Source organism: Apodemus sylvaticus, chromosome 2 (assembly GCF_947179515.1).
Source record: "Apodemus sylvaticus chromosome 2, mApoSyl1.1, whole genome shotgun sequence".
Classification (NCBI taxonomy): domain Eukaryota; kingdom Metazoa; phylum Chordata; class Mammalia; order Rodentia; family Muridae; genus Apodemus; species Apodemus sylvaticus.
Window position 1 is genome coordinate 41,682,957 of NC_067473.1, and position 25,017 is coordinate 41,707,973.

General features: G+C 43.0%; 1 protein-coding gene across 5 annotated transcripts in view; it reads left to right on the plus strand.

The window, feature by feature from the left end:
• Positions 1 to 25,017, plus strand: part of St7 (suppression of tumorigenicity 7) — a 243,136-nt gene that overhangs the window by 215,469 nt on the left and 2,650 nt on the right. For 4 of the 5 annotated variants that reach the window (XM_052173272.1, XM_052173274.1, XM_052173276.1 and 1 more), the window contains 3 exons: positions 7,840 to 7,990; positions 17,047 to 17,139; positions 19,784 to 19,923. In XM_052173272.1, coding sequence (XP_052029232.1) covers positions 7,840 to 7,990; positions 17,047 to 17,139; positions 19,784 to 19,923 — 384 coding nt within the window. The remainder of the gene's footprint in view (positions 1 to 7,839; positions 7,991 to 17,046; positions 17,140 to 19,783; positions 19,924 to 25,017) is intronic. The other variant, XM_052173273.1, reaches the window with a different exon arrangement.

Genomic DNA, 25,017 nt, shown 5'->3' on the forward strand with positions numbered 1-25,017 from the left:
TCATGCCCTTGGGGTAGAGTTTGGACACTTTGTCTTTGGGGTACCCTGTACATACTACAAGATCTGTGTTTTTGAGATCCAGTATGTATAATGTTATATCTTTCCTTGAGCGTTTACATAGTTTTATGTCTGTGCTTTTGGAGTACTCAGTGTGTCCTTCTATGCCTCTATATAAGTTGTGGCTAATCCCATGGCTGTGAACCTGAAAACATCATGGGTATGTCCAGCTCTGTCCCTAAGGCCTACTTTGGCACTTTCATAGTTTTCCTTAGGATGTGCTATGGGAATTGCAAATGAAGGAAAGTCACCGATGAATTGGCAAGAAAACCAAGGAGAGAGAAGCAGGTACCTGTGACCTCAGATGGAGGGAGATTTGTTTGTTCATTCAGACTTGCTTTATGCTTATTTCCTTTTTGGTCAATTGGTGCCCCCAGGAGCCAGATCAACTGCTGTGATAAAACTATTTTTTTGTTTCACCTAGAAACACTCAGTTATGTGTGGGGATTCTACCCAGAATAACAGAACTCATCTTTACAATTACATGAAAAGTTCACCTTTTATTGACTAGTAAGACAATCTGCTGTTTAGTGAATGTGTATGCACAGATAATTATTCATTGGTACATTGTAAATGTTTTCCATATCTCATTTCTAAACTTTGACACTGTGGTGATTTGAACAGGAATGTCCCCTATAGATTCATGTGTTTGAATACTTGGCCATAAGGAGGTGTGGCCTTGTTGGAGTAGGTGTGACCTTGTTGAAGGAAGTATGCTACTGTAGAGGTGGGCTTTGAGGTCTTAAATGCTCAAGTTATGCCTATTTTATCACATAATCTCCTTCTGCTGCCTGTGGATCAAGATGTAGAACTCTCAGCTCCTTCTCCAGCCCCATGTCTGCCTGCATGCCGCCATGTTTCTTGCCATGACTAAATCCCTGAAACTGTAAGCCAGTCCCAGTTAAATAGTTTCCTTTATAAGAGGTGCCATGGTCATGGTTTCTCTTCCCAGCAATAAAACCCTGACTAAGACAGACACAGTAACATGCTTTTCCTGCTCAGTTTTTCAGATGAACAAACTGAAGAGCAAAGGAATTAGATAACAAAACCAAACTCATGGCAGTATTGTAGAGCAGGATTCCAAACAGCAGTTCATAAAGGCAGGTGCAGGCAGAGGAGGCAACACAGCCTCCATGGTATGCACACCTCCTTCTGCATGATAGTGACGGCTGAATGGAGCACAGTTACTTGAGATATTGTATCTCATGACATGAATGTTACTGAGTCCAAGGAGTGCTGAACAGTGAGCCTCATCATATGTGGCTCCTATTTCAGATGTCACTTTTTTAAAAACCTGAATATGTATTTCATTGGGGAGGATTTCAAATCCGAGAATACAGATTTACATCCTCTCTTCCTGCTCGTCCCTCCTCTCGAGCGCCTGTGTGCCCGAGGTCTGTTCATGTCCTTGATTATTTCATGCACATGTGTGTTAGACTGCATGTCCTCACATGCAACATGGACCTGCAGGAGCTGGCTCAGAGCAGAAGAGGGCATAAAGTCCCTGGAACTCGAGTTCCAGGTGACTGGGAGGCAGGTGGGCTCTGGGAGCAAGAGCAGGAAGTTCTCTCGCTGCTGACCCACATGTATACAGGAAAGCAATAATATAGGAACGTGATAAAGGAAAATTATAATAGTTATTACAAAAATTCTGGATATTTTAACACAAAGAAATTAGTCTCCCATAATAATAAATATTTAGCCACTCTTAACTTTTAATCTCATATCTTCCAATGCTTTTTAATGTCCAAACATATATTTTTATTATCAAAACAATCTGCTATGAATAGTATGACAGACTTTTTTTCATTTAGCAAAATATCATAACACTTTTTATGCTAATAAATATTCTTCTACTGTTGGGCTTTGGAGAGTAACTTGATAGCTGTCATATTAAGCTGCAATTTAATTACCCTGTTCTTTCATATTCTATTTATTCCTATATTTTGCTGATAGATTCCATATTATTAATGATACAGTTCGTATTAAACATCTCAGAAATGTGAGCAAATTAATTCCTTTGCATTAGTGCCTATGTGAAGGGTAGCTTGGGAGTCATTGTTCCTTAAGTTAGCAGAGAGGTTTATACCTTGGAAAGGGAAGCATTAGCAGTCTGTCATTTGCAATAGTTTGTGGCGGCTTTCCTCATAAATGGCATGAGCCTGCCTCTTCTTCACGTCTGCAGGAAGTCCCTCACCAGCGAGAGCCTCTGTGTCTCTGTCTGCTCTGGCTGTACGTGCTAATGTATCAGGCATAAGGAACGCAATTCTGACACAAATTGACTTTGAAAAGTTGCTTCCGAAACCTTTAGCAGTGCTGCTCTTCGGCTAGTGTGGTTGCGAATCTGGGAAGTGTATTGGAGGTAGGATGCAGGCAAGATAGCACAGAGTGCTGACTTAGCTAATAGAAACCAAGTCGCTAATGCGGACAGGCAGAGCGTGTGCTCTGATTTGCAAAGCTCAGTTAGCCTAATTGATTTCTGCATACTTGTGGATAGGGGTCTGCCCGCTTCCATTTATTTTCCTCTTGACGAGTAGAATGTGAAATGTTGTTCCATGCCTTTCTAATTTAAATGTTGCACATGTTGAGACCTGATATTGCCAGCCGTTTTAAGCTTGGCCCCAAACACAGCACATTGTTGTTATTAGCCTTCATCGGCTGGTTACAGCCAACATTCTATTTGGAACCATAAGAAGTATAAATCTCCATTATAGACATAACCTACTCCTGCTGTAAAATAGATGCAGTGAGAAGGCAGAGCTACATCTCCGGGTGAACTGCTTTTGTTGACCTCATTACTCTGACTAGGTCAGGAGTACTCACTGTGAGACTGTTCTTGGGAAAGAATGTTTAAATTTAAGTTAGCATATGTATGTTAAAGGTGCTTTAAGGGGAGTAGTGAGACAAGTTAAGATAAGGACAACAAAGTTCATGTTCTTGAGGACTTTGTGACGGAGCAGAGAAAGCGACACACGTGAGCAAGGTGCTTGATGGAACATGTCTACGCATCAAGGGCAGAGTGAGCAGAGAGGGAGCAGACCGTCTCCTCGCGGCCTACACTGGACTACGGATGCTGTCCTTGGGGCCCTGTGCCTGTGTCCCATTCCACTTGCCAAGGAATCATCCTATCGCACTCACATGTACTATCATTCTTCAAGGGCATGTAGACATCCTGGTGGTCAACAGTGCTTGAAAAATCACATTTTGGAGCTGGGCAGTGGTGGCCCATGCTTTAATCCCAGCACTTGGGAGGCAGAGGCAGGTGGATTTCTGAGTTCAGTGACAGCCAGGACTACATAGAGAAACCCTGTCTTGAAAATCCAAAAGGAAAAAAAATCACATTTTGTTTTATTATTATTATTATAGTTTTATTATAATGCATAGTTATTTTCAATGAATATGTTTTCCTACAGAGGGTATTTGTATTTTTTTCTTGTTGTTTGAAAATTCTGTGCATCTAAACAATGTGATTTTTTAAAACATAATTTTAAATTTCATTGAAAATAGAATTTTTCATACAATATATTCTGATCATAATTTATCCTCTCCCAGCTCCTTCAAGAGCCTTGCCACCTTCCCAAGTACTCAGCCAGACCATTTTTCTCTCTACTAGAAAACAAATAGGCAAAATCAGAATAGAACAAAACAAACAGGGAAAAAAAGAGCCAAAGGAAAAATGTAAGACACATATTCAGATGCAGACACATACATACATTCACACACACAGAAATCCTACTTAAAAAAAAATTGGAGACTATGCAAGCAAGATCTATAAGGTCAAAATATGCCCAGAGAAGGCATTATGAGACAAAAACCCTCCAAAAATAACATTGAGTTTGTTCTGTGTTGACCATTTGGGCATGGGGCCTGCCTTTAAGTGTGGTTTGTATACCCTGTGAGACGTGATTGTCAATTGGAGAAGCATCTGGGTTAAGGATGGGAGCCCGTGTCCATCTCAACATCCGCACAGGGACCCCATCTGGCTTACACCTGTGCAGGCCCTGTGTGTGCTGCCACAGTCTTCTGTGTCCACATCTGCATCAGCCCTGTTAGGTCTAGAAGGCCGTGTTTCCTTGGTGTCTTCCATCCCTGCTGGTCCTCACAGTCGTTCCACCTCCTCTTCCTCAGAGGAGTTCCCTGAGCCCCGAAGGGAGGGATTTGATGGAGATGTGCCATCTAGGACGGAGTGTTCCAAGGTCTCTCCAGATACATTGTTCATCTATGGGGCTTTCTGTTCCCATCTGCTTCTGGAGGAAGCTTCTCTGATGGTGGCCAAGCAGGACACTTATCTATGAGGAGCAGAATGTCTTTAGGAGTCATTTCAGTGCTGTGGTCCTTTAGCAGAACAGCAGTATTTGATATTTCTGCAGGTCTATGGCCTATCTAGCCTCAGGGTCTTAGCCACCCAGCAGTGACAGGTGTGTGATCCATCTCATGGAGTATGCCTTAAATCCAATCAGTGTTTGCCTACTCCAACTTTTGTGCCCTAATTGCATGTGTATAAAGTAGTTGGTAGCTGGGCTAGTGTTTACCTGTATCTTCTGGTGGTGTGCAAAGTACCTTCGAGTACCATGAAGAGTAGACAGCAGGAGTGTAGGCTCTAAGTGAGCACCAGCTTGGTTCTCTGTGTTCACTGAGTTATATGCAATGTGGTTTTAATCACAGTCTCTCCCGTTCCCTCTGCTTCAAATCCTTTCTTAACCTCCTTTCATCATATCTTCTCCCAACATCATATCTATATTTTTAGGGATCTTTTTTTGTTTTTAGTTTTTATTTTGATTATTTTTTTCTCCCACTAAATCTGCTCAGTGCTGCCAGCATGTGTATGGGTCAAGGCATCAACTGAAGCATGGATAGCCTCTCAGGAGGGAGCCACGTCCTTAAAGAAAAGTAATTCTTTTTACGGTTCATCAATTTCCAGTAGTTCCACATCTAGTGCTGAGACTTAATACCATGTTAGGATGTGTGTTCGTTTTGACCTTGTGCACTTACAACTGCTGTGAGTTTACATGTCCAACTGCCCTGCTCTATCCAGAAGACACTATTTTAATGTCGTATTATTGCCTCTAGCTCTATAATCTTTCTGCTGCCCTTTCGTTGCCCATACCTTAGGAGGAGGTGTGCTGTAGATGTCACATTTAAGGCTTAGAACTCTGTAGTCTCTCATTCTCTGAATGTTGACCAATTGTGAATCTCTCAATGAATTCATATACTAATAAAAGAAGATTGTCTATTGAGGGTTGAGAGGTAAGCTAATTTATTGCTATAAAGATAAGTCATTATGAGTGAATTTAATAGCATATACATTTAGTAGAATAATAGTAGGTTCTCTGCTAGGGCCAAGACCTGTCTAGTCACATGTTCTTAGCTCTGTAACAGTGCTAGGCATGAATTCATGAGTTCCATCTAAAACTTGGTTTAGTTACTTGTAGTTTTGGCAAAAAAAAGAATATTCTGTAATAATGTGAATATTCTTTCAAATTTCTAGTGCAGTAGTCATTAGTCACATTCAGCACTTGAGGACTTGACATATGGATAGTGGAATCAAACTGAATGTTTATGTTGTTTAATTTTAATTAAGGCAACTACATAACTACCACATTAGGCCCTTGAGAACAGTTGGTAATTTTCTGAACTCTCCATAGGGGTTGTCTCTGCTGTGTATTCTAGTTTGCTTTCAAACTACAAACAGGAAAATGCCCACTTAATTTCTTCTTATGTCTTCCTATTGCTGAAGGTCCTTTAGCCCAAGAGAAAATGTATAATAAATCAGTTTTAAGAGATTTCCCCAGTGCTAGAAATAAAAAGAAAGTAGTTTACACTTTTCCCTCAACTACCATCTGATTCTATGCTACCTGGGAATGTTCTACTCTACCTGAGTTGATTAAGCCAATTTATTCATATTTAGTTTGTTTCAAGATTCATATAGCATCTTCCTCATTCTTGAAGTTGACTAAATGGCAGCATATTTATGAATGATTACTAAAAACTCAGATCAAGATCTTATTCTGAGGATCTCATTAGATAAGATTAGCTCCTCCTTAGTTTTGCTTAAGATTGATGATGGTAACAAAATGACCTTCCTGTGCTTTCTTACTCTATAACTATAAAACTCGTATAGTCCATAGCACTGTATAACTATATAACTCGTATAGTCCATAGCACTGTATAACTATATAACTCATATAGTCCATAGCACTGTATAACTATATAACTCGTATAGTCCATAGCACTGTATAACTATATAACTCGTATAGTCCATAGCACTGTATAACTATATAACTCGTATAGTCCATAGCACTGTATAACTATATAACTCGTATAGTCCATAGCACTGTATGAGTTCTAGATTTTTCAGGATGATTTATAGTCCTGGGGACTTATAAGATTGCGAGCAATATGTAACTCATAATAGAATTATGATAACAGAATCATGAGGAGATAGCCAGATGTATCTGAGCACAGAGTATGCCCTATGTATTTATATTATAGTTAATTTAATTATGTGTTGATTGTAACTATAGTGCTGTTTGGATTGATAGCATTAATTTCCACAGATTTTTGACCTACAGTATTTTAAGACAACATGTAAGAAGAAATCTGTAGCTTATAGGACTACAAAAAGCAAATGAGCAAAAGTTCTTTGGGATTCAGGTTCAAGTCATCATAATGATAAACATCTTCCATGGACTATGAGGACAATGAACCAGCAATAGCTGTGTCATGGCATGGCCTTCATTGTATGTATGAGGAGGGCTCTACTCTACTTTGATCTTTCACATATTTCCATTGACAGAGAGAAACTAGGCAGTTCTTTTTTTTCCATTAAGAATTATAAACTTGTTTTAGCTTTTTTTTTTTTTTTTTTTTTTTTTTACTCATGTCATGGTAATTAAACATCACTGTAAAGCCTATTTGTTGTCCATAAAAGTAGTAGCAGGGGTAATATTTGTGTGTGTGTGTGTGTGTGTGAGTGATATGGGGGTGCAGCGCTGTGCGCACCTGATATGTTTGGGGATAGATTATAGAAGGAGAGGGTGAAGACTGTAGTACCAGGAAACTGTTCAAAGCAAATCTCTATCTTATAGGAAATACAGAAGAATGGAAATGGAAATTTAGACCCCTGGTTATTCCCCAGGAAAGGAACACCTGGTCATGCCCTGTACCCCAGATTTATACTAAACAGGAATGAGAGATGTAACCTCCAGTCCCTTTAGTCTGTTAGGAAGATCTAGAAGGCCCTTACAGTTTAGAGTCCGTGTTTTATTCTGTCTTTGATTTTCCTACACTCAAGCTGACACCCTTCATTGTTCCTATGTACCAATAATTCTTTCCACAAAACAGTGTCCTCCTTGATATACCTGTGTAGAAAAAAAATACATGGGTGGTGTTACCCAGTGCCAAATCTCTTTAGTACAGGTGGTTTACATAGCTGACTTCATATGTCTGCTTCATGTATTTTCATTGTGGTTATACAATTATACAAAATCATTGTGTCTTCTACATTTTTCCTTTTGCTGTTTGAGCCTATATGAATTTCTTTGATTAGAGTATTTTAGCCTAGGAGTCTTCATGGCAGGAAACAAATACAAAGCTAATCAGCTGTCAGCCTTCTCTGAATACTGCTGGGGGTTTGAGTAATTGCCTTCAAATGTCGCCGTGAGGTTGGAGGAGGTTTGATGATGTTTGTGCATGATGGTTTTAGGGAAGCCAGCCTATTTCAATGTTGAATTCATAATCACTGTGTAGTAACACATCTGTCTCCTGCTTTTTTAATTGCAGTATCTACTAGAAATGAAAAGCTTAATCCTCCCACCAGAACACATCCTGAAGAGAGGAGACAGTGAAGCAATAGCCTATGCCTTCTTTCATCTGGCCCACTGGAAGAGGGTGGAAGGGGCTTTGAATCTCTTGCATTGTACGTGGGAAGGCAGTAAGTAATTTTTTTCTTTGAACAATCTTTAAGAACATGGAGTGCTAGAACTGTTTATGCCGCAACAGTTCATGATGAACAATGACATTGGCAAGTCTGTTTTTTGTTTGATGCTGCAGATTCCCAAGAGATAGGGCGTTGCTGTTGTGGTACAACACTGAGATGAGAAGTGTACCTTCCTACAAGAGATAACAGATCTGAGTCTGCTAGATAAATACTTTACCACCCAGCAAACCCTCTCTGGAGATCTGCACAGCCCATTGACATCATCGTAAAGTCTTGCGCTGGACCCTGCTTACTCTTTCGTATAGCCTCAGTTGTAGAGTTGGATAAGAGACACAGTTATCACACTAAAGCAAAATTGAGCATCTACAAAAGCACCTGGATATGTTTCAAACAGCAGCAGTGCCCATTATGGGAGTGGCTATTGGGGGCGGAGCACCCTTTGAATAATAAATGCTGTGAGATGGCCCTGGCCGGTGTCTACTTCTGCCTGCCATCATTCTGTGTGAGGAAACAGGCTCCAATGGCAGGTGCCCTGCGTGTCTCCACCTTCTGCTCCTTGTTCTCTGTGAGCAGGAGGAAAGGGCTACCTGAGCCAGCTGTCTAGTGAGGTTTTCAGAAGGTAGAGGTTTGTGGGTTAGAACACCAAGGGCAAAGTCTCATGACAAGTGAACAAGCCCTAAAAACAAGAACAGTAGACAAGCTAGCATAGTGTGTCAAGAAATGGCAAGTTGTCGGGTTGTTAGGAGACTGTACATTCAGGAAGACGAAGAAAGCCTGTGTTACTGGACAGCACATACACTGAAACACTGCTGATCCCAATGTAAGCAAAGCTAGCAGAACAGGTAGCATTTTCTTTTCTTTATGGAAAAAATATTAGAGTGTCAGTTTTTTTCCTATTTTATCCTTACTTTAATTGGGCTCACAAACAAGTCTTTTTAATCTCTTTTTTCACTTTATCTTTTCTACTTCCATTTTCACTTTGATAAGCTTCTGTTTCTTCCTGTTTCTGCCCTTCATGACCCAGGAAGAGTTTAGCTTGGTTCAGGAAGTGATGTGGGCTGAGAGGAAGCTGACAGAGATGCTTTCAAAGGTGGTTGGAAAATTTATTTAGCTGTTTGAAATTTTTCTCAGATAATTAACAAGCTTTCTTTGTATAATTTTCTGCTTATAACTTGAAAGATATGGACTTGCTGATTGTTGGGTTCCATAGCTGCCTGCAGCTATTACGAAGTGGGTTTCTGGAACAGAAGCTGAGGGATAAATAGGGAAGGGAAGGGGCGAAAAGAAGTATGGCTAAGACAATATTCACTGATCAAAGCCAGAAACTTTAATGGCGCCAGACCTTTTAACAGTTTGGGCAAACCCTTCCCCCCAGACTCCAGGCTGAGTTCCGGTGGAAGTTGTCTAGCTTCTCTTGGAGGTCCTCCTCTTGACTGCTCCGGCAGCTGGGTGGGTCACCTGCTTAATTCAGGAATTCCTAGACCTGGATGAACAATGAACTTAACCTTTACTTCAAGCACTCCGCCCTAGGTGGAGCAGGATCCTGGCTATCTGGGAGAAGTTAACCTTGACCAAAGTCAAACTCTGACCATGTGCATGACTGCCCCAATATGGCTCTGTACAGCTGATGCTTCTTCCTCTGCTTAGTAAATGTAACATAGCCAGGCGTTGACGTCAGTAGACTCCCCCAAGAGACTATGTATGGGCTTGTGCACAGTCTCCTACAACTTGTGCCTACCATGGCTTATAATGCTGGTTGTTTAAAGGACAAAAGGAAATGTTAATTCAACATGAAAAAGATTCCTAAGAGCTCAGCTGAATCAAATATGCGTCATCACATTTAGTGTCAAAAGCTAAATAGAGCGGATGGCTTAGAACTATACCAATAGGTTGGCATCCTTGGAATAACAGTGGACACTCATCAGGTGGACCTACGGGAAAGGATCCAAAACTGCACACAGCAGAGGGCGATAAATACATGGTGTTAGGAGTGACCATGAAGAATTAAAACATTTGTTTAGGAGAATGACTGGAAATTCCAGTGAGCAACATGGAGTTTCTCTGGCACAACTGGGAAGGGTCGTGAGACAGAGAGAACCGTGCAATGACAGGGTGACCTGCCAAACTAAGCAGGGTAGGGGTATCAGGGAATTACCTTACAGTGCATGGGTAGAAGGCGTTATTAAGATTAAGTGGAGGAATTTTTATATATAAAATAGTAAGGTAGGGAAACCAGATCCCTGTAGAAGACAACTGGGAATTCGATACTTACAGACAAACGTTTCCTATAAAAACCAGATAGCCGTGACCCCAGCGCACACAGGTCCAGCGCCATCCATTCTCCAGAGACAGCCATGCTGAGCAACTCTGGAGCAGAGTGTGCTGACTGTGTGCTAGGTGCGGGAGGAAAGCCGAACCCCAGGCACCTCAGAGGGCGTTCCCACACCCAGGCGATGTCAACTGGTCTTGCCTTTGAGTCTTTTCACTTGCAGCCTGGATAACATTCTAGCTTAGGTGGAAGAGATTGCTACCTCTGTTGTCCAGTGTGGTGAGTGGCTGTTTGGTTCAGACAGTGAGGACGCAAGGCAAGTCCATATTTCTCCTCTGCAGGGAACACGTGAAAGGGAAGAGACTATCTTTGAAGCATTTGCTTGGAAGGTCACAATCTAGATTTGCATCACCACATATAAGCTAGGGAATACTGTCTTATAGTTGGTACTTTAACAGATTAGAAAGTTACTCATCATGGATAAAATTAAAACATGCTATTTCCCTAATATTGATGTAAACATTTCAACAATAATAAGACAATAAACATTACATGTATATAAAAAAGGAAAGAGACTGAAGTGAACACACCTAACCTCAGCTGCTGGGTGCCGAGTACTGCGTGGCTTTCGTTTTGTTCTTGACATTACTACTCTTCACATTTTGTACAACTTTCGTGTGTGTTTTCAACAAGTAAAGATACATACAAATTTATTTGTGTACATTTATGCATTCACATACACATATCTAGAAAAATTTTCTTGATAAGTGTTTTCAGCCATTCTTTCTTTTTTTAAAAAAGCTGTAGGACTTCCCTGCAATTTAGAAGAAAGAATTACCACTCCAGCCTCAAGCATTTGTTTGCAATCTTTTGACATTTCTTCTAGAGCTGTGATTTTTTACATTTACATTAGTTATTCACAGTTCTGTGTTTAACAGATTTGTTTTTACTGTTTTAAAATTATGTGAATGGGGTTGGGGGAGGGGTCTGGAAGAGGGGTCTGGGGGCGGGGATGGGTAATGCACAGAGGCCAGAGGAGCTGATTGAATCCCCTAGATCTGGAGTCCTGAGCGCTCTGTACCAGCAGGCTGCTGAGTGTGGGTGCTGAGAACTGACTCAGGTCCTCTGGAGGAGCAGTTTGTACTCTCAACAACGGGGTGTCTCTCCAGCCCACAACTGGATTTTAAATCCAAGGACTTGGATTAGAATTCTGACTCAGCTGCTGATAGTGGTAGCTACTCACCTAACTCTGGAAACTGTAAAGCGATAATGAATGTCATACGACTCCACATGTTGGAAGCCACTAAGGCTGCTCTTCCGTGAGGGCTGGCTCTGCCCAGCTGCTTGATCAGAGGAGGCTGCACTTCTCCCACTCTGACGCTTGGTGGCGCCTTTTGACATCTCCAGCATCAGAGTTCAGGTTTTCTTCTGAGTCATTGATTTTCTTCATTCTGAAATATAAGGCCATTCCCTAGCTCCACCCAACTTCCAAATTTTATTAGAAAGAGAACTCAGGACAGAAGATCTTACCAGGTTCCCTGTAAAAAATGTCTTTAGAAATATTTAAAAGCAAAACGACCTTGGTTCTATCTTAAGTGTTGATTGGGGGTAGAAATAGAAAGTTGCTTTTTTCTCTTTCAATGAATTTATTATGTTAGAGAATTAGTCACTCTGTAAAATTAAGTGGGTTTTCCATCAATTATGCTGAACCTTCCCTCCTTTTTGTGAACTCCAAAGTCTGGCTGATACATAACAGAGATTGTATTTGAAGCATATGGTCCTTAAGCAGGGTGGGGTGGGGGGTATATCCTTGAATTCCCAACCACAAATACATCAGCATTTCAAAGCTTTCTAAAATGTTTGATTCATTACTGTCCCAGCCCCCAAAATTATACAATCGAAGTCCAGATAATTAAAACTAAAAGGGAAGAGTTTCTACACTAAGACTTGGTGTTCCTTGGACCACCGCACAGTGGCCGCCTTACTGGAATTCCACTTGCTTTAAACACTGCCTGCTCTGGTTCTCCTCACACACAGTCCACACGTGCGAACTGAATACAAAGCTCACAGAGGAGTGAAGCAAGGTCTCATTTCAACTGAGCTCACACTGGCAGTCACTTTGTGCGGTCTGTTTTAATCTTCTCTTTTACCTGTGTTGGGTCCTGATGTGAGCTTATCTCCGCCCACCTTGATATCTCCAAGGCGCTCTATTGGCAGTAGTTATTTAGAGTGCATGGCTGTTTGTTGACTGCAACCGTGAACTTTTTCATGTTCTATACACCAGGAGATGACTATGCCATGGGGTAAACCACTTAGCTTTTCTTTGTGTCTATGTTTTTCCACTCAACCAAATAGACCTCTTTATTTTCTCTGTGGAGCCCCCACCCCAAGAATCCACTAAATAATGTATAAGATTTGAAGGTGGTGTTTCTGAGGGGAACTAAGCAGAGTGTTTCCCCCGAGAGGGGAAAATGGCCCATTGTTGAGGCATAGGATGAGATTAGGATTCTAATGTATTCCCTTTGAACCTCATGTCAGATGTTCTTCACTGTAAGATGTGGTGCTTAGGTCCTTCCTCTGGTTAAGCCTTCCCTCCACAAGGCTCGTATCATTCGGACTTCTAACTGACCCCGACCCCGACCCCTACCCAACAGATCTAAGGATACATTTTATGATTTAAAAGAAAGCAGCAGTTGGGTAAAGACCCAGGTCAGAGCTGACACACTGACAGCCAGCCTCCCGTGATGGCCTGAGAGTCAGGATCTTCCTGTGATGCCAAGACTGGCCTCCACCATGGAAGTTACTGTGATGATCCGGCTTTAGTCTTTGGAGTAGTACAGCAGGCCTGCTCCTGTAACCTTGGCATTCCTTAAGTTCTGAAAGAAATGCTGTCTTCCTGATTGCATATACTTTATCAAGCAAACATTTATTTATTGAATGCTTCCCATGTAACAGGCTTTATGTTTACAGAAATGAATATGAAAATGCTTTCTAAGAAGCCTTTGTGTGTGTCTACATATATTTTCCAATACATGTTTTATGCATATATGTATATAAGCAACTTCACATGTATTTATTATGCATATATACAGATAGTGCAGGCAGTGCTAGTGTGGCCATAGGAATGGAGAATAAGTGTCAAGGGTCACTAATGAGTTAGGAAGTTCACTGTAAAACCCTAGAGTTCCTTCTTCAAAATTAGGAAAAACCATACTTAAACCCAACCACAGGAAAGTGAGTTTCTCAAGGTCAGTTTACTTCACTGTTATAGTTGAAAGAATATGGATCAAAAGCCAGGCTTTGATCTCTGTCTTTTTCTCATTTCTGCATTGAAATGACTAATGAAAGACAGGTGGCCTTCATCCTGTTCCTTGCACTGCAGCCGACAGCCTGTGCGCGTGGATTGGATGATTGTGTTCTGCCCCAGCTGCAGCTGCAGGCCCATTTGTTAGCGAGCAGCAGCATTTCCACTCAGTGCTCCCCGAGGGAAAGGTGAGGACGCTGGGGTCAGACGAGAAGGAGGAATGGTAACGAGGACGCTGACCTGGACAGGGCAGCTTGGCCCTTGGGTCTGAACTGTGCCAGCACAGGGACAGTTGTCCTTAGAATCGCTGCTATAAACACCTTTTTGACAGGACACTAATGACAGGACATGGAGCTGGAACTCACTCTTTCGTCCCTGGGTTATAGATAATCTCAGTAGAGTTCTGTTTGAAAGGAAAACTATCAAACAAGTGTCAGCTAAACATCAAAAAGTGCCTTCTATCTGTCTGTACAATGGGGAGGCTGACAGTTTGTTAATTCTCTCCTGTCTCCAGCCTCTATCCATCTGTGGTTTGTTGATGCTGCCTCAGATGCTGCTGAGGGCTTCTGACCTGGATAGCACCGAGCAGCCTGGTGCCTAGGAAGCAGCTCTGACTAGGGAGGGCAGAGGACAGGCACACGCCTTAGACTAGACTGTACCGGATTTTTGTTGTGCTTGTTCAGTGATTCGGGACTTTAGTGACACTTCTGAAGAAAGGCGCAAGCAGCATCAGGACAAGGAAGGGGCCCAGGAAGGAGAAAGAGGACATGCCACATGTCACTCGCTTACTATTTTTTAAAACCTGCAAGTGGCCTAGGTTTCCTGCTTAGTTTTGAACCATATAATATCTGTATAATTTTAATTTATCTAAAATATGTTTCTAAAAGACTTTTAGGAATTAGATAGTCATATGAAAGTAGTATCTTTAAATAATCTATTTCTGTTCATATTTGAACCACTCAATAAGTGTGTTCTTAGGATTTACACTGACAAAATCTCTGGACATTTGGTGAAAGCTTCAAGACTCATGAAGCCAGCACCTGTCTCAGTGAAAGGGACAGGAGGTGGGAGGGGACACCGGCCGGCTGGCCTGGGATGTGCCCCTCTTCCTACTTCATCAGACGCCCATTCTTATCTCAGGCTTTGTTGGACACTGCACAGCAGGGTGGGTGAAGGATAGAATTGCAAGTAGAAATTGTGTTTGCTTTTGTTTGGTGAAGCCAAATCTTAATATTATTTTTATGAACTTAATGTAAATGATATCTGACATAAGGAAAAGAAATCTTAAGGATTCCATAAACATGCAGGAAATATATCTATATATATTTATAAATTGTGTATTAGCAAAATCTCCACCCTTTCTAAAAAAGATGAGAACTGATTAAAAGAAAAAAAAAGGATTAAATTGATGCACAAAGTCCTCTGTGCATGCCAAATATGGAAGGAAGAGTCTCACTTGAAGACGCCATCTGACCATTAGATTTCTATGGTCAAACAACTCCCAGGGCTGTGCACTTATATTTCTCTTTAAACAAATCCTTTCCTGATGTTCAAACTGACTTCAAATTTGAATGAAGTTTATGTTTCAAAATTAGTAGCAATTATGAAAACTGGGTATTTTCTTTTTGTATCACATGAACCCCAATAGATTACAAAACAATACCCTGGAGAATAGCACAAAACAATATTACAAAACAATAACATGGAGAGTAGCACAGAGAGAGAGTAGTGAGAGGGATGCTCTCAGAGAAACTATCATTTATAAACAAGGTGCTATTCTGCAGCTTAAGTGTAAAACTGTGTGCTTTCCAGAAGAGATTTTAGTGAGTGGACGCTATGCAGTTGCTGCAGGGATTTGTTCTTTTATGTTGTAGTTTGTTTTGTCTGGTGTTTTGTGCTATTTGTTCTCATTGTTTTGCAAGCCTGATTCTGGTGAGAGAGATACTGGTTTCTTCTTCACCATCTTATGACTTAACAACCCATGACACAACCCTGCTGTCACTTGAGCTAGCTGGCAGAAGTCAACCTTGTTTATGGGAAAGGTCTGATTGAAGTAGGGTGACCCTTCAATTATAAGAAGAGCTAAAGTCTGGGGTGTTTCTAATGTTTTAATCCGTTTAAGAGGTTTCTGTTACAAAAAGAAAATTTGTAACATTTTTACCTCAGCAAACTGCCAGCAGACTGGCTCTGTTCTAATCCCACATTTATCGTGATTTATATTCTCCATGGCAATGTGCTATAACCTCACAGTGATACCACTGTGGTGTAGATTGACTGCATTCCAAATGCTGGGAATCACATACATACTGTTTTTACTTTTAAATAATATTCAGACACCAGAATAAATACCATATGTGCACTGATGCTGGTTACAATGGGACCTTGTCATTCCTTGTGAGGGGAATGTTCTTTGTTTCTGATTCTTAGTTGAAATCAGTATGCAACAGGCACATACGTACATTGACAGCATTTTGTGAAGGCTTTGGTAATTACAAGGCGAAGGCTACAGAACGGTTCCTTAACATGGAGCATTTAAAACTGTAAATGTTGTCACACAATGCCATCATCCCTTATGGACACACATACAGGCCAAGACTGTCGTTAACTGACATTCCCAGGGTAGTGTAAGGCTTTTCCGTTCTGTATCTACAATATGCAGCCATTAAAGGACATCTGTTAAAGAAAAATTAACTCCGTGAACGCTGCTCATAGGAACAGTGAGACTAACATGCTGCTGACATTGGAACAGGGAAAATAACACACTCGATAATAGGGATGGATGGATTGATTGGAAAGCCATAATTCAGTGTACAGCCTAATGTCATCTGATGCCAGAGACACAGAATTTAGGTGGCCTGACATCAAAATGTAGATGATCAATCTCTCCTAGCCAACACCACCCCCAACACCATGATATTGAGAGATTTAAAAGGTTCATAAAATGTAGAAATACCTCTCAAATCATGTGCTTTAAGGTTTTGTATTTACCCATCCTGGTTGGAGTTCTAATCCACTTAGACATGTTTTTAAAGTAGACACAGCAGAATGCCTTTCATATTTGTACAATCTGTAGCAAGCTCCAGCGGGCCAGTCCACGTTCACTTCTGGGAAAGCATATCAACCCAGGTTTGAATTATTACAGTTGGTTTGGCCTTATTGAATTAGTGCTTAAAACATTTTCATAATATTTTATACATGATGAAACCCTAGGCATTGATATTGATGGTTTCCCTGCCCTCTGCACCTCTATCCCCACCCAGTTTTGTGAGCCCAGAATATATAGTGTGAGATTAATGTGTGAGTAATGTATCATAATGCACCCCTGACGGTTTGTCTGGCACATGCCTCAGAGTTTGGGTAAGTCTTGCCTCTCTTAGAGCAGCGTGTTCCATTAGAAAAATTCTCAAAAGTTCCGTTTTGAGGTTGGGAAGTTAGGGCATAAATATATGCCTTTAACGTGTTGTCTTTCCTTTGTAGCTTTCCGAATGATCCCATATCCCCTGGAGAAAGGACACCTATTTTACCCATACCCAATCTGTACAGAAACAGCTGACCGGGAGCTGCTTCCCTGTAAGTGTCGCCCCCTGCACCCTGCCTTTCTTCCAGGGAGGGGAGGGGGACATCACATGATAGGTGTGGATGTTGTCACTATTAATTTCCTCCCAACCCCTGGCCACCTTTGATAGCATAGGTACAGAAATGAATTATGTGAATGGGTTGGATTTTCTGCTTCTGAGTCTTTCCACATTGATCAGAGGAAAAGATACCAAGGGCCTGCAATTTAGCAGAGATGCCATGTATATATTGACATGAGCACACAGAGCCCTGACACAGAGTATCTTCTCTGCAGGCTGGTTTATCATGGAAAGGTCTACTTGGGCTCTTCTGCAGGTCTGAGGTGGTCTTTTCAAGCAGAAGTGCTGATTTCAGAAGAAGCTGGTCATGGGTGGGAAGGCAGGAACAGGCCATTGGCATCACTGCCGGAAGCAGAGAAGGCTGGTGTTCTGTCCATGGTGATGCAGCACTCTTGGCCAGACAGTTCCTGTGACCGTCTCGTGGGTTGCACGCACTGAGTTGGCTGACAGAGTACATGTGTTCAGAGCACACATGCGGCCAGAGCGCTGTCACAGAGTGTGGGAGGAAGACCCTACCCTCAGGCGCCTTAGGCCCTCACTGCCTAATGCTCATGTGGTAACATGTGGAATGGATTGTTTTGGTTTACTGTAATACAACATTGTTTTGACAATCCAGGCTAAATAGCTATTATCCAATCAGACTGTGTGCAGGGATCATATCTAAGCTCTTCATGTGGCCCTGACTTGGGAAATATTTTCCTCCCTCAGATGCTAATCCCCTTTTGGCTCTCCCCCTCCCCCCACCACTTTGTCTTTCCTGTTATTCTTTTTTCCTTTACTAGCCCTGGTTATATCAATATCTAATAGCTATAGCATATATAAATATTTCCCCAAGAACAGTTTAATTTTGGAGATCTGGTACATAATAAAATTTCAGACACCACCATTAATGATGCAGTCATAAATCTTCAGCATGGTGACACCTGGATATAAAAGTGATTGCTGCCATCAGATTGGGCCTCTGGAAGAACCTCCTGTGTCCTTGCTAGGCAGCCCAGCCTAGGGTTTGCTGTTTAAAGACCTGGGAGAGTTCTGTGTTGTCATCGTGTCAGAGCTTCATTTTAAAGGTATCTGGTGCATCACCAGACATTACTTTGATCTCAGAATCCCCACGTGGGCCCGTCATTTACCTTTCAATGCTCCCTTCATGAAGATCCTTATTAAAGTTTCTGTCTCCTGGTAGAAAGGTAGTCTTCCGAAAAGTGCCATGTTTTAAAATGTTTTAATTGAATCCAATTAAGTTTCCATGAGTATGGATTAGTTATTAGAACAATATTACACATCTTAAAAGTTTTCATAAGCCTTGAAAAAAGAAAAATGTGGCTCAGATTTATTGAAATGGGTGCCATGATTCAACTGTGATATCACTTTAGAACCTCTTATGGGTTGGATTTTGAGAGTCAGTTATAAAGAGTTTCCGTTCTTTGGAACACCGCTCCTATTTTGCCCATTAAAAGTATAATCCCTGGCAGAGTGGGCCCCATGCGCTCTCCACCCCATGTCTGCCCCTCAGCAGGCTGATCTGATGTGCACAGAGGCAAGCTTGCATGTGCTCCAAGCCTCCTGAGAATTGTTCTTTGTTTTCAGCCTGTTGATTCAGGCTCTGAGTAACCAAGTGACTATACACAGTCCTTAACGACGGACCTTGAGAGCTTGTATTTGCATGGGGAATGGGCCTTGTAGTTCCAGTGGGTCTGGTAGCGTCTTCGTCTTGTGAACCTGCCAGTTGACAGCCCCTTCTCTCAGGGCCTCCCAGACAGTCGGTTTGCCTCTGCATACACAGCCCCGTGCCCTGGCCAGCGTCCCTCACAGCCCACAGTCACAGGCAGTCATGTGATAAATTCTTCATTATAGTTCTTTATGTTTTCACACCATAGCTATTTTGGTTTCAACAAAACCAATGTTTAATGTTTGAAAGCTATGAATGACACTCTGAAGACCTCTGGTCCTTCTACCCTCCTGTTTGTTTGAAGTGTAGTTATCATCAGGAATTTCCTACAGTTGTGTCAGATCACCCTCGGAAATTTGACCTTCAGTCCTGCAGGTTGAATAGGGCTGTATGTGAGGTCTTCAGTGAATGTCTGTTGGGAAACCATCCTCCACTGACATCCTTAGATTGTCGGGGGGAAAAAAAAACCAAGATAAACTCATATTGCCTTGCTATAATGATTTTAAAATATAGTAAAATAAAAAAAAGTCAGGGCCCATGTACACACGTACACGCATACACACTCACACTTGATTTGGGAATTCCTCTTGAAAATATGTGTTGTAATTTGGATAGGGTTTTGCTGTTTTGTATTTGCTTTTGAGAAAGGAACACTATATATTAAACATAGATGGTGCTCATGGATGTATGACACCCGCAAGCTAGCCCTGTAGTGCCTCTCCCTGAAGTGCTGCAGAGAACTTGGACTCGGTGACGCAGCCAGGCACCAAAGGCAGCAGAGGCAGGTGCGAGCAGGGGATGTCCGGAATCCTGCCATCTCATTGCTGACACACTGAAGTCAGGGGAAGTCAGACTCCCCAAGGGGCCTTTCACCAGAGTCCTGATGGTTCCCTTCTGGTTTTCTCCTCAGCTTTCCATGAAGTCTCAGTTTACCCAAAGAAGGAACTTCCCTTCTTCATCCTCTTCACCGCTGGACTGTGCTCCTTCACAGCCATGCTGGCCCTCCTGACACACCAGTTTCCGGAACTTATGGGAGTCTTCGCAAAGGCTGTGAGTGTTCACTGGGAGGGGGCCTTAGGCAATGGACTGGTGGGCAGAGAAAGCCAGGGGAGGGGCCAGAGGGAAGGGGCTGCCTGCAGAGGTGGGGGAAAGCCTCGAGATGTCTGGAAGGCCAGTGAGAGCACAGTGTAGGTGCTAGTGTGTGCCTCCCTCAAGGAAGTCCTCAGCACCTTCCAGAGTGCAGGAAGTCCAAAGATGATGTAATTTAGGGAATCCTCACAAATGAGAAATGGGCAGGGTGTGTATACACGGAATGGCACTTTCTAATCCTTAGATACTGTGAATCTTTCATTCATGATTTTTGTTTCCCAAGATTATTTATGTGATGTTCTTAATGGCTGCAGACCTTTGGGCTGTTTGGGTAATGAACTGTGAGAATCTGAGAAAGCTTGTAGTGCAAGTGAACCAAGATGACATTTAGAAATGGGAAAAATCCACACAGAGCCTTGTGAGAGGGTGGGAGGGAATCCTAGCAGAAAGCTTCTGCCTTACTTGCTAAAACCTCTTTCCCTGGAGAGGCCTGGTCATTTCTCTCAGACCATGAGGGTGAAGGTGCTAATGTTGCCATTGTGAGCTGTCAGTAGAAGAAATAGAGAGATGACTACGGCTTGCTTCCTAGCCTCGCCCTCTGACTAGCCATGCTGACTGCACAAGGATGGCCGCCTCCTTCCTTTTGCCTCTACAGTGGCCCTGCCAGGTCCTCAGTCAGTTCCTCAACCACAAATTCCCTGCTCTCTCAGGCCCGCCCTGCCTTGTGGCTGCCCGGGTCAGCTTTCTAATGCTGCCTCACCTCTGTCTGGTATACAAACACACGAAGAAATTCTAAATTTCCAGTAAGCATGTCACTTCCCAGCTTTTATCCACTGGTTCCCAGGGATTTTAGGACAAAAATCTCAGCCTTTTTGCTTGACCTAAAGGAGCTTTTTTTGTTGTAGTGGCCCTTAGATGACCTTGTTAGCCTCAAACCTCATGGTTCTTACACAGACCCATTTTCAGCCATAGTGAAGTGCTCACAATGCCCGGATGCACTGGGCCCATGTACCTCAGTGCCTTTACACATGCTCTTTGTTATGCATGGGATGCCTCAGATGACCAGTGGTCCATTGTCTCCTAAAGTCCGATTTCTTCTTTAATACTGTATTCATTTCTCCGAAGTTGAGGGGGCGTGTCTCCATGTTCCCACAGAGTCCCACGCAGGCCTATGTTAGCACATATAATTGATGTGTCTGTGCCCCTTTAGACTGCAGTCTTTGAAAGCAACTCTGTGCCTTTGTCATATCTGAATTTCAAAAGCTTTGCACAGAGCCATGATAACTGTGGGTTCTTAACAAACGATTGTTAAATGAATGAATAGCAGCAATCTCTGCAGAAAAAAAAACAGCATAAAAATCAGATAGCATTTAGTGTTTCTTCCCTTCCCTCGTGACCACAAACCCTTCAGGTGAAACGGTCCTCAAATGAAGACCTTCCACTACAGCTGTGAAAGGGCATCTGGGTGCATCACAAATACTGTCTACACAGGCTCACCACGAATAGCACTGAGCACAGGCTCACTGTGAATGCTGTCTACACAGGGTCACCGTGAATAGCACTAAGCACATGCTCACTGTGAATGCCACTGTGCACGGGTTTCCCCTGCTGACATGGTGCCCATTGAACCAATGGCCATTCAGAGCTCCACACTGTAGCACCCACAATCCTTTCTTTCACTTTTGTTTACACACGTTTCACACTCTGGAAGCTCACTAACGAAATCTGCTTTTCCTCGGAGATTCTCAGGACAACTTTTCTACACAAGGCCAACTTGAACTTCTATCCTTCCTTCGGAGAAGTTAAGTTTTCTTATGACTCTGATATATTTTGCTCAAGTCAGCATTACCGTTGGTTCAGGGCCTGTGCTGTCATTGTCTCCTCTGCAGCTAGCCTCTGAGGGAGAGGAGCTGGCAAAGATTCGGGTATGATGCAGTTAGAATGTGAAGTCAGGATGTAGTTCTGGAGCTCAAAAGACGGTTACTGTTTCCTTTTCTTCTATTTCCCCTTTAAACACTCTTATAACAAACCACCTCATTCTTCCAGTGTTGGTTATTAAGCTAGCAGATAGATAACCCTTGCTGGGCTATGGGATCTCAGAGATCCTGAGCCTCTCATGTGCCAATAGTGTTTGCAGCCATACCATCAAAAATCAGACTTTTTAAAAATTTATTTTGTTTATATGTAAGTATATGGTAACTGTCTTCAGACACACCAGAAGAGAACATCAGATTACATTACAGATGGTTGTGAGCCACCATGTGGGGGCAGGGAATTGAACTCAGGACCTCTGGAAGAGCATTCAGTGCTCTTAACCACTGAGCCATCTCTCCAGCCTACAAAATTCAGACTCTTGATGTTCATACCAGGAGTCTATATTTTTAGCAGTGACCTTCACAAGCTTTTGAGGGTGGGAGTTGGAGATTTTATTCCCTTTTAAGGAATCTGGCTTTATGAAAGGTAAACCTTTAAGAAGTCATTTGAGGTTATACCATAGTGTGTCATAGCTATTCAAGTGAGAGCTGTCTAGAATTAGTAATTTCGGTCTGCCTATACCTTGGGACACCAAGGGAGCTTAAAGATGATTGATAACTGCCCTCCCTAGGGCCTCTTGCCTGCTTGACCCAGTGCAGCATGGGCATTAGAGTTCTATATAGACCTGGAGATTCAGGTCTATAGTCACAGCTGAGAAGCACAGTCCTGAACGGATGGTAGCCGGCAAAGGGATCAGAAGGAGAGCAGAGAGCAAATGGATTCTCTAGACAGGTCATACAGCAGTCTCTTCAGAAAACTGGGTGTTTAGCACTAGCTGTTCTCCTCGATATTCCCAAAGCATTGGTCTTACATCTGGAATCAGATGACTGGATGAAACAGATTTTGCTTTGCAGTGTTTACCACAGCGTGCTTGTGTGGTCAACTGCTCCTAGTTTTAACAAGTGGGCTTTGAACCCTCTACTCGGAGATCAAAGCTGTCTCGGCCTTTGTGAAGTTCTAGCACTGACCGATCTGGGGAGGTCTGGGAAGAAAGGAAGATGGGCGACAGAGTGAAGAAGGCTGGGGGGGTCTCAGCAGGGCCCAGTGTGTCCCCCGCAGACTTCATCTGCACTTCCTCACTCCATCAGACCTCGACGAGCCCCTGCCCAACACCTGGGGGTTATCGCAGCTGCCCCATGGGCTGTCTGCAGCCATTTGCAGCTTGAGAAAGTGATGTTTGTCAGTCCTCTCCTGAGATAATGCCCTGGGTGTGATGACTTTTAGTAGATGCAAAGAGATTGCACTGCCGCCCCCCAGGCTCCACAGCGTGGGAACTCTAGCATGTTTGTTCACTAACACAGCCAGTCCCAGCACCCTTAGACAGTGAGTCACTGGAGAGGCGTGAATAGAGAGGCTGAGACTGGCTGCCTACAATCTAATCTACCTCGATGACTTAGGACTAACTCTTCCTAGAATGTTTGGTTCTTAAGATAAGGCAGCTCATATAAGTAAGCTATCATACAGGCCCAGCTCTGCCCAGAATGTGGGAAGGTCACCACGCTGACCTCTTCTGCTCTTGAGGGCCTGTCTTTCCTCCTCTGCTCTCACTCCTTTGAGACTGCACCCCCTAACTTCTGTCTCATCTTCATTTATAGGCCTGGACTCTTTGAAGTCTGCTATTGATTACAGTGGGATGTCAATTGTCTGCTTGCGACAGGGCACCTGGAACCTATTCAGATAAGCAAGAGGTTTCCACTGTGAACCCAGCAAGCTTCGAGCTGTGACCTTCCTCTCAGTGACAGTGTCTCAGGCAAAGGAGGATGAGGCGATTGAAGTGCCACTCTCTCCTTCTTTATGAGCTCAGTCGCATTTTCTCACCAGTGGATGCTAATTGAGTTATGGGGCACTTGGGTTAGAAATTTGACCACGTCTCTCTGCCCTCTGGACAGAGGTTTTAGACATTGGGATAGATGAGTTGATCCAAGTTGCCTGGTTTTGCTCATTCAGATTTAACATTATGGGCAATAAATTTTCCTTTTAGTCTAGAAATGAAACTGCTGTTTCTCTTCAAGCATTATTAGGTTTCTGGTCAAAGGTACTGAGGGTTTCTTACACATCTGAAGAACCAGCTGAGTGTCCTAAGGCACCTGAGGAGGAAGGCACGATCCTGCAAACCTTTGTAGCTCCTGAGGAGAGCCACTGACTTTGGGCTGTCGGTGATCAGAAGTCATTTCACAGGCCTCTTTGCTATGTAGCTTCTTCTTTGTAGGTGTGGGCAGGGAGGAGGGATGGGGAGGGGTCCAAAGAAGGAAGTGGCCTGCATGTGAGAGGCCACATCTCAGCTGGGCTTCTGTAAGGAAACCCATGAGGCTGTCCAAGGAGGTGCTCACAGGGGCCTTCCTCAGTGGCCCGTTCGGTACATAGGAAGAAAGAACAGGTCATTGCACGCACTGGAGGAGAGGAGTAGCATTTCTTCACAGAAGCTCAGTGAGAAGAGCAGATGTAGTATGAGGAAGACCTCTGTATCTTGGCATGCAGTGGAGGAAGGGGGAATTACAGGCTCAGAGTGAAGCTTCTGGTCTAAGTCAACTTAATGCTCCCAGGAACAAAAAGCGAACAAGCAAAGCTGCTCTTTATTTTAGTCACGTTATGACATTGTCTTCACGCTGCACTCTGGCCGAGCCCCCTCCTGCTCGCCCTGATGCCCACATTTTCACGTATGGAATTGTGCAGGGTCCAGCCTTTCCTCCCGTGGCTGTGGCTCAGGGTGTGCTGAGCAGTTCTCTCCCATGCCTTTCCAACCGCAGTCTTCCCAAATCTGCTCAGCACAGACACCAGCAGTATCACCTTGCTTACTGACCTGTGCTTCCCAGTGCCTGCTAGAATCTCTGATGGATCCCCACGCTTATCACGTGGATTCTCCTGGTGGGCCGGAGAACTGTACGCAAGTACTGTCACCTTTGCCGCCTTGGTCACCTATCACTGTGTGTACCTCTCGCTGTGGGACACTTGTGCCCATGTCATTTTGTAAATGCAGTTTTATAGTATTAGTGAAGTCAGTGTACTTGGTCTGTATCGTCC